We start from the raw sequence: 10,211 nt of genomic DNA on the forward strand, positions 1-10,211 counted from the left end.
TGTGGAACCAAAGAAAATGAGAGAGGTTCTTAATGAACATTTTTCTTCAGTTTTTACTGTGGAGAAAATGATGGAGGCCAAAGAAATGAGTGGTGATGTCTTAGAATACATATGAATTAGCAGGGAATACATACTTGAGAACTTAAGATTCACTAAGGTGAGTTATTCCCCAGGGCCTGCTCTGGTGCATTCTTGGACCTATGGGAAGCTAGAGAAGAAATTGTCAAAGTCCCTGCAGAAACTTCTGCTTCATCTCTGGCCACAGGTGAGGTTCTAGAGAACAGGAGAGTGGCTGATATGGAACCATTAGAGTGCAACACTGTTACAACTTGGAGCAACTTGAGTTCAATTCTGGTGCCTTTCTGTAAGGAGTCTCTGTCCCTCTTCCCTGGGGAATTCATGGGTGTTCTCGGGTGCTCCGGTTTCCTCCAAAAGTCCAAAGACACACCGGGTAGATTAATTGTCAGTAATTGGTCATGGTAAGGTTAGGGTTAATCAGGTTTGTTGGGGCTTGCTGGTGCAGCTTGGCTGGAAGGGCCAGTAGAACCTTGTCTGTTTTGTATCTCTCAAGTAAAAAGCAATTTTAAAAAAACTACAGGCTGAATTTGACATTGGTGGTGGGTAAATTGCTGGAGGGCCTGGGTTACTGAGAGAGGATGTGCAGACTAGAACTTTATGGCCTGGAATGTGGGAGATTGAGGAGTAACTCAAAAGAGAAGCAGTGCCCAAAATGATAATGGGCGTAGATGGAGTGAAACAACACAGTATTTTCCCCAGGGAGAGGGTGTTGAAAACAAGAGGGCACAGGTTTAAGATCAGAGGTGAGAGACTTAAAAGGAACATCAGGGGAAACTCCTTCACACAATGGTTGTGGGAGGCACATTAGTAATGTTTAAAAGTAGTCTGGATAAGGAGATGGACAGGAGTTGTTCAGAGGACTATGGGCCAAATGTGGGTAGATGGATTAGCTCGCTGGGCAACATAATCAGCATGGGTGACTTGGACTGAAAGACCTGTCTTCATGCTGTAAGACTGACCATGGAGGGTCAGGTTGGCGGGGTAGATTGGAGGGTGTGACAGTGGACACAGTGGTTAATGCTTAAAGAAGCAACACAAGTGGACAACAGGAAAATTGGTTCAGCCATAGATCAAAGGAGGAAGTAGAGATAGTATTAGGATCTCAGGAAAAGATTCCTAGGTTGTCAGTTAAAACAGTAAACCTGAAGATCAGGAAGTTTGTAGAACAAAAATATCAGAGCAGGGGTAGGCCACACACCCTGCCCCACACTCAATATGATAATGGCTGACTTACGCCTCAACTCGCCTTTTCCCTGCCATTTGCTCTTGGCCTTCAATTTCATGAACTTACAAAAGTTTATTTACCTCCTCTTTAAATACCCCTGATGATCCAGCCTCCATGATACCCTATGGCAGGGAATTCCAGAAGAGTTAACTGACCCCTAATCTTGTAACTATGACCCCTCATGCGAGATTCTTCACTACTGGAAATATCTCAAAAATGGGATGATTTATAATGAATAAATGGAGACAAAATCTCTTAAGAATGCTGGACAAACAAGGGCCCAGTGTAAATGGGGAAGTAAAGGAAATAAATACTAGTTCTAAATACTACTAAAGACATTGATGATCTAATAAACCCACAGGGACCAGATGATTTACATCAAAATTTTGAAAGCTGTGGCAGAGAAGATCATTATTTATCTGGGTATCATCATCTTCCAACATTCTGTAACTCTGTAATGGGTCTTATAGATTAGAGGACAGCAAGTGTGACACAACAATTTTAAAGAAGGAGAGAGAAAGCATGAACTGCAAACTAGTTAACCTAATCACTATTATTGGGAAAATGCCGGAATGCTTAATAAAGAGCTTAATATCAAAACAATTCAGAAATGATGATTGAGCAAAGTCAAAATGGATTTATGAAAGAGAAGCTATCCTTGACTAATCTATTGGAGTTTTCTGTGGATCCAGTAGAGTGGACAAATGTGGTGCAATTAGATTTTCGGAAAGCATTTGATAGAATCTTAAACAGAAGGGTGGTAAACAAAGTTAGAGCATATGAATTGAGAGTAATTTACCAGCTTGGTAAATTGAAAGTTGATTCACAGAGAACAAGGAATATGAATACATGATTTAAGACTGGAAACTCCGACAGCTGGGGAACTGAGGACTTGTGGATAGTGAGGAAGGTCAAAGGATTCAGCAGGATATAAACCAGTTGGAAATATGGGAGGGTGGAGTTTAATCTGGACAAATATGAGGTCAAATAGGAGGAAAATACACAGTAAATGGAAGGACCTTTAGGATCATTGATGTACAGAGGGATTCAGGGAAAGTGGCAACAAGTAGATAGGATGGTAAAGAATAGGTATGGCAAACTTGTCTTCATCAGTCAGGAAGTCTAACTGTAGCTGTATAAAACTTTGGTTAGTCCACGTTTGGAGTACTGGGTGCAGTTATGGTCACCCCCATTACAGGAAGGATGTGGAAGCTTTGGAGAAGCTGCAGAAGAGGTTTGACAGGGTGCTGCATGGTTTAGAGGGCAAGAACTATGAGGAGAGATTGAACAATCTTGGGCTGTTTTCACTGGAAGACTAAAGGGAGACCTGATAGCATTTATAAAATTATGATTGGCACAGATAAGGTAGATAGCGTTTTCTTCAGGGTTAGAAATGTCAAATACTAGAGGACACAGGCTTAAGGAGAGATGGGATAGTTTAAAAGATATTTATGAGGCAAGTTTATTTTTACAAAGAGTGGTGGGTTCCCAAAAGCAGATATGAGAGTGGTGTTTAAACATTTAAACAGGCAGGGAATGGATGAATTTGCACCATGTGCAGGCAGATGGAATTAGTCGGAATCAGTATCAGGACTGCCATAGCCATCAAAAGCTAAAGAGCCTTAAACTGTGTTGACACGAGGAAATCTGCAGATGTTGGAATTTCAAGCAACACCCATAAAAGTTGCTGGTGAACGCAGCAGGCCAGGCAGCATCTCTAGGAAGAGGTACAGTCGACGTTTAGGGCCGAGACCCTTCGTCAGGACTAACTGAAGGAAGAGCTAGTAAGAGATTTGAAAGTGGGAGGGGGAGGGGGGGATCCGAAATGATAGGAGAAGACAGGAGTGGGAGGGATGGAGCCAAGAGCTGGACAGGTGATTGGCAAAAGGGATATGAGAGGATCATGGGACAGGAGGTCCAGGGAGAAGGAAATGGGGGAGGGGGGGAAAACCCAGAGGATGGGCAATGGGTATAGTGAGAAGGACAGAGGGAGAAAAAGGAGAGAGAGAAAAAGAATGTGTGTATATAAATAAATAAATAATGGATGGGGTACATTGACTTCTCAAACTTCTGCTAATGCCCCACCTCCCCCTCGTACCCCAACCGTTATTTATTTATATGCACACATTCTTTCTCTCTCTCTCCTTTTTCTCCCTCTGTCTCCCTCACTATACCCCTTACCCATCCTCTGGTTTTTTCCCCGCTCCCCCTTTTCTTTCTCCCTAGGCCTCCTGTCCCATGATCCCCTCATATCCCTTTTGCCAATCAACTGTCCATCTCTTGGCTCCACCCCTCCCCCTCCTGTCTCCTTCTATCAGTTCGGATCTCCCCCTCCCCCTCCCACTTTCAAATCTCTTACTATCTCTTCTTTCAGTTAGTCCTGACGAAGGGTCTCGGCCCGAAATGTCGACTGTACCTCTTCCTAGAGATGCTGCCTGGCCTGCTGCGTTCACCAGCAACTTTTATGTGTTAAGCTGTGCTGACCCATTTTATGTTACAGCTAATTCACAATCTAAACTAGAGATTAACTTTATTTGTCACATGTACATCGAATGTACATGTACAGTGAAATGCATCATTTACATTAATCAAATCTGCAAGGATTGTGCTGGGGCACCAGGCTTCCAGTGCCAACATAGTATGCCCACAACTTACCAACCCTAGCCCTAAGCTAAGTTTGCTGATGACATAGAACAAAGTGGGAAAGTGAATATTGATGATGATTCTAAAAGGGATTTGGACAAGATGAGGGAGTGGGCCTGCAGTAGTATGCCCAATCCCTCATCTTGTCCAAATAGTGGAAACAGTGAGGGTCAAATAAAAAATAATATTATTTTAGAAATGGTGAGAAATTGGGAGATGCTCAGCAACATGTCCTTGTAAACATTACTGAGGATTAACAGATGCACCAGGCAGTCCAAAAGTTAAATGGAAAGTTGGACTTTATTGCAGATGAATACTGTATTACAAGAAATAAAATCAGAAAATGCTTGTGGAAAGAGTCAATATTTCAGATTAAAGACCCATTGTTAGAATATGGCCAAGTGTTTGCTAGAGTTTTCTGATTTTTTTTTCAAGTTTTCAGCACCTACATTTTTCTTTGGATTTTTATTTGAACACAAAGGCAAAGAAGTCTTCCTGCATTTATGTGCAGCATCAGCAAGACCACACCTGGGCGATCATCTATATCATCATCCATTTCAAAAGAGATGAATAGAGAAATCAGGAGTATGGAGGTAGGCAGGGAAATGGAGTTGAGGTAGAAAATTGGCCACAATCATGTTGAAGCAAGGGACCAATTGGACTATTGTTGCTCCTGTGTGGTATCTCCTTCTGTTCCCTGCCATTCACCCTATCACTCTGCTCTACACCAACCAGTAACACTAATATTGTTTGAGGAGATTTGATATGTCACCAAAAACATTTGCAAATTTCTACAGATGTACTGTGGAGAGCATTCCAACTGGCTGCATCACCGTATGGTATGGGGGAGGGGGGTTTGCTACTGCACAGGATCGAAGGAAGCTGCAGAGAGTTGTAATCTCAATCAGCTCCATCATGGGCACTGGTCGCCATAGTATCCAGGACATCTTCAAGGAGAGATGTCTCAAAAAGCTGGCATCTGTCATTAAGGGCCCCCATCACCCAGGGCATGCCCTTTTCTCACTGTTACCATCAGGAAGGAGGTACATACTCAGCGATTCAGGAACAGCTTCTTCCCCTCTGCCATCCAATTTCTGAATGGGCAGCGAACCCATGAACACTACCTCATTACTTCTTTGCACTACTTATTTAATTTCAAAAAAATATATATATCCTGTAATTCACAGTTTATGCTCTATTATTATGTATTGCAATGTACTGCTGCCACAAAGTAAACAAATTTCTCAACATATGCCAGTGATATTAAACCTGATTCTGCATCCACTTTCATTCAGTTGATGTTTTATCCCGGTCATCCCCCACCTGTGCTCTTATATATATTTCCCCATAATTAATGTGCTCTCTGCCCCATCACCATCCTTCCCCTCTTTCCATCCGCTCACCCTTCCCTCTGGTTCTTACTCACTCAATCCACACCCACCCTCTCTCTTCCCCTTATGTCTCCACTCACTCACACTGCCTCATTTCACCTTTCTGTGTCCTCAGTCCCTTTGCCCCATCATGCTGGGCTCCTACACTGTCATATTCAGAATATCCACACCTCTTCCTCTTTTTTCACCTTTGTATTCATATATAATTGATGCTCCCTCTACCCCGCACCTTTTCCTCAAACAGCTCACCACCCCTCCCTCCAAACCCCAATCCCCCGCCCTCTAGCCCCACCTAATCCCCCACCCTCTACACTAACTCCCTACACCAACTCATCCCCTTCACGTCCTTTCCCTCCCTGTCCTCTACCCTCCTTCAAACCCCACCTTCTCCCTCCTTCTACCACCGCCCTTCCTCTCCCACTACACCTTCCTGTACACTCTCTACCCTTGATACGGCCCCCCATTTCGCCGTCCCTCCCCATTCTCCTCCTACCTCCGCTTCTTCCCTATCTCTATTCTGCCCACTCCCCAACCACCCCCTTCTACCCCGCCCCTTCACTCGTTTTACATCTGTCTCCCCCTTCCACTATCACTTATCCTATCCCCTGAGCCCTCTTGACCCATCCCACGTCCCGTCCATCTATCCTCCCTCTATTCCCACCGTTTTCTATATATCACACCCCATTCACCGCCCCTCCCCCTACGACAGCGTCCCCACCCCGCCTCCCACTACCACCCACTCCGTATCCTGCGCCCTCTCTCTAGACCCCACCCTATTCCCTACCCCTCCGTTCTCTCCATATATGTCTCTTTCCTGGCGTTAGTTACTTTGCACCAGCTGATCAGACAGTAGTGCACAGCTCCAACCAACACCTTGCCCCCTACAACGGCAGCACTTTGCTTCAGTCGCGATAATATTTACAATTGGTCGATTCTGCGGCCCCCAGCGAGTAAGTGAGGAAAAGAGCGGGATTCAAGCCCCCGTAACAATCCCAACCTTCCCCACCCCCCAATCAGGGCTGTGGCGGGGAGAGGAGGGCGAGGTACCCATCCCCCGTGCTGAGCCACGAACAGTCTTTTCCCACCAGTCCCATTTTGCACACTTGCCCCCTTCATTCATTTGCTTCGTTAAAAATAATCCAAGACCCGTCCCAAAGAGAGTCTAAATTCATTCTCCTGAACCACGGGCGGCTTCAGCACCTCGGCCAGCGACCGAGAGGGAGACCCGCATCCCGCCCCACCCTGTCTCTACCCTCGGGCCGGCAGCCAAGCTCTTTAGGAAGGGGTCGATCTCAGCTTTCCCCCCCCCCCCCGCCTTATCTCCCACTAAGCCTGTCGTTCTCGCCTTTTGCCGGAACACCCTGGTCACAACTCACCCTTGAAGATGAGCTCCTCGGTGTCCTGGTCGAAGTCTTGGCGGTGGCATTTTCTCCAGAGGCCCAGCACGGTGGAGTTGAACTGGCGGCTGCAGTGGGAGTCCACCGGGGCAGATCCTAGGAAGAACCTCTTGGAGCGGTGCAGCGGTGACTGGCGCAGGGGCAGGTTCTGGCTTGGGATGTAGATGAAGCCCGGGTCCTTCCTCTTGTTGGCGTAGTTCTTGCAGCGGTCGCGATGCCTCCGCGCGTCTGTCTCATACCAGTAGTCTGTGCAGATGGCCATTGTGAGGAGGCCGAGAGCGCACAGAGCCAACAGCAGACCGGCCCCCGTCAGCAGCCTCATCGCCGCCATCTTCACTCGGCTGCAGGGCGGACACCAGCCCCTCACTGCCCGGCCATTGCCCGAAGCCCAGCTCGGCCCGGCCGCCGCTGACTACACCCGGCACACCAAGGGTTCCACTGGGGGCGGGATAACAGGTCCCGAAGCAGCCCCAGCCCACCCTAGTCCGAACAGCTCATACCAAGTTCTCAGCCCAGTGCCGTCCAGTTCAGCCAAGGCTGACGAGCACAGAGCCGAGTTGGTCCTGCCCAACCCAGCCCAGGTTAACACACACCGATCTCACCTTAGTCCGGGTTAACGGGTACCGAACAGCCTGGGAAACCCTGGCTCGGCCCAGGTCCGAGAAAAAGCATAACCAATCAAATCCAGCCCAGGGGATAACAGGGGCCGAAACGAGTCGGTCTAATACAACCCCGTCCGGGTAACCCAAACCACCCTAGTCTGAGTAGCATAAGCAGTTCCAACCAAGCCTAGTTCAGTCTTGGTTAACGCACACCGAGGTGAACCCATCCAACCCAGCCTCGGGAAAAGATACACTGAGCCCACCCTAGTTACAGGTGCCAAACTACACTCAGTCGACCCGAGTCAACCCGGGTTAGTACACGCCCGGCCAGCTCCAGTCCTGTGCAGTCTAGTTCTACTCGGAGTAACAGTCACCGAGCAGACCCTACTTCGAGTAACACACACGGTTCTAATCACTGCCTACTGCAATCCGGTCCGGACATCCATCCAACCCAGGTAACCCACGCCGGACCGACCCGAGGTAATGGGTCTGGAACCAACCCTCGCCCAGTTCGATCCGGCGTAACAGACGCCGGGCCCATCCAGTCAAACCAGGGTAAAACAAGCCAAGAAGCCTCCTGCCTGGGGTCAAAAGCCGCTCCCAAGCCCGGAGAGGAGAACAAAGGGGAGCGGGAACTGCTGCAGACTCAGACAGACAGATACACACACACCCTCCCCAGAGCGCCTGCGGGGGCGATCGGTGGTTCCCCACCCAGCTCCGGTTACTGTCCTTCCCACACTCTACCGCTCAGCAACGCGCTGATGACAGCTCCGCCCAACATCCGAGGCAGTGTGCACCTCCCCTCCCGCAGACCCTGTCTGTTCCCGCATCCGCACCCTCTGGCAGTGCAACCGCACGTGACCGGGCACCGGGGAAACCGAAATCGGGCCAAACCCCCGCCTAAGCACAGAAAAAGGAGTTAGTTTAGTGGCGACGCGACTCGGCCGTGTGACCTGCTGATACGCCCAGACAAGGCAAACTCCAGCCTGAGATGCATCTCAGGTACGCAATGTTGCCAACACCTACCAGCTCAAGGGTACACTTACATAACGGGTTCGTCTGATCACTTGATACACTGCCACCCAATTCATTTTTCCACCACATGAAAGACGGAGCCATCCAGTCACAGTCTATTGCAGGCGGGGTACCGGCTGAGCCGAGGATAACACATTTATTAGAACCGTACGCAATGGAGAGTGCTCAGCGGAAGTACGAGGACAGCAAAGGGTTAATTGAATCAAAATCCGCTGGTAACCCTGCCAAGGTTTGCTGTACCGAACGGGTCGATACAGTGAACTGAACATGGCGGTTCTTGGGCGTGGGGATTTATACTACAACATTGGATTGATTCACAGCTAACCGAGGAACTGTCAACGTAAAACATGGTAAACCAGGGGCGATTTCCTTATATTGATTGTGCACTAACTGAATTCTGACACCCTTGGATGACAAGTTTCCAAATGATCAGACCCGGACCTATGTATGCTCACGGCAACAATAACCCCAAAAGTTCAGGTAATAAGCAAAGACGATGAAATGGCCGTTTGGCTACCACTCGTTCATGTGGCCTCTGTTTTCCTCTGCTCTGAGCTGCTGGACCGGTCTACAGCATTCTAAAGGGGGAATTATGACTGCAAGGAAAACATGGTTGAGAGCTTAACTTCCAAGGATGCACCTCGTATCAAAAGGACGAGCGGGTAAGCAGAGGGGGTGGAGTGGCTCTGCTGGTAAAAAATAAATCAAATCCCAAGATAAAAGATCTTAAAATTTAGAATTCTTGTGAGTTAAGAAACTGCAAGGGTAGAAAGACCCAGACAGGACTTATACACAACTCTCTGAACAGTAGTCAGGATGTGGAGTACAAACTACAATGGAAGGTTGAAAAGGCATGTATAAAGGGCAATGTTACAATAGTTGTGAGAGATTTCAATATGCAGGTAGATTGGGAAAATAAGGCTGGATCCCAAGACAGAAAATTTGTAGAATGTCTATGAGGTGGCTTTTTAGAACATCTTGTAGTTGAGCCCACTTGGCAAAAGGCAATTTTGGATTGGATGTTGTGTAATGAACCAGATTTGATTAGGGAGCTTAAGATAAAGGAACTCTGAGGAGACAGTGATTATAATATGTTAGAGTTCATCCTGTAGTTTGAGAGGGAGAAGCTAAAATCAGGTGTATCTGTATTGCAGTGGAGTAAAGGGAACTAAAGGCAGATAGAGGAGCTGGCCAAAGTTGATTGAAAGGGAATACTAACAGGGATGATAGAAGAACAGAATTGCTTGAGTTTCTGGGGGCAATTCAGAAGATAGCCTTTGACAAGGTAAGCTCTGTGGTCAAAAGGGGTCACTGGCTCATATGCTGTCCGGGTGTAAAACAGCTCTAACTCAAGGACAGTATAGGTGGCGCCATGCTAAGGTGCTTTTGGCTCTTGCTGACACACTAGAGCGGAAGAGATGCAAGAAGAGGACGGCTGGCACAGATTTGAGGAAGGCCATCACCTTCATCAAAGAGGGAGTCAGGCCTTTCGTAACCAAACAACCAAAGCCCAATCTACTGCTAACGGCCAGGTCCTGGGAGATGAGGGTCGATGTGGGAAGGAGGTTGCAGTTCCTGGATGTGGTGCACACAACCCTATGCCCGGACATTGTACTGTGGTCAACCGAAGACAAGAAAATAACTCTGGTTGAGTTGACTGTCCCATGGGAGGAGGGATGGGAAGAGGCCCACAAGAGAGAGGCCTTGAAGTACCAGCCCTTAGTGCAGGAGTGTAAAGGCAAGGGATGGCAGGCATGGTTGTTCCCTGTGGAGATCGGCTGTAGAGGTTTCCCAGCCAAATCAGCATGGCGGTTGTTGTCAGATCTGGGCCTGGACAAAA

The 10,211-nt window shown here is 47.8% G+C and overlaps 1 protein-coding gene across 1 annotated transcript in view; it reads right to left on the minus strand.

Moving 5' to 3' along the window:
* Positions 1 to 7,065, minus strand: part of tmem276b (transmembrane protein 276b) — a 77,616-nt gene extending 70,551 nt beyond the window's left edge. Inside the window, exon 1 of the mRNA XM_072273100.1 lies at positions 6,714 to 7,065. Coding sequence (XP_072129201.1) covers positions 6,714 to 7,065 — 352 coding nt within the window. The remainder of the gene's footprint in view (positions 1 to 6,713) is intronic.
* Between the last annotated feature and the right edge of the window lie 3,146 nt (positions 7,066 to 10,211).

Source organism: Mobula birostris, chromosome 11 (assembly GCF_030028105.1).
Source record: "Mobula birostris isolate sMobBir1 chromosome 11, sMobBir1.hap1, whole genome shotgun sequence".
Classification (NCBI taxonomy): domain Eukaryota; kingdom Metazoa; phylum Chordata; class Chondrichthyes; order Myliobatiformes; family Myliobatidae; genus Mobula; species Mobula birostris.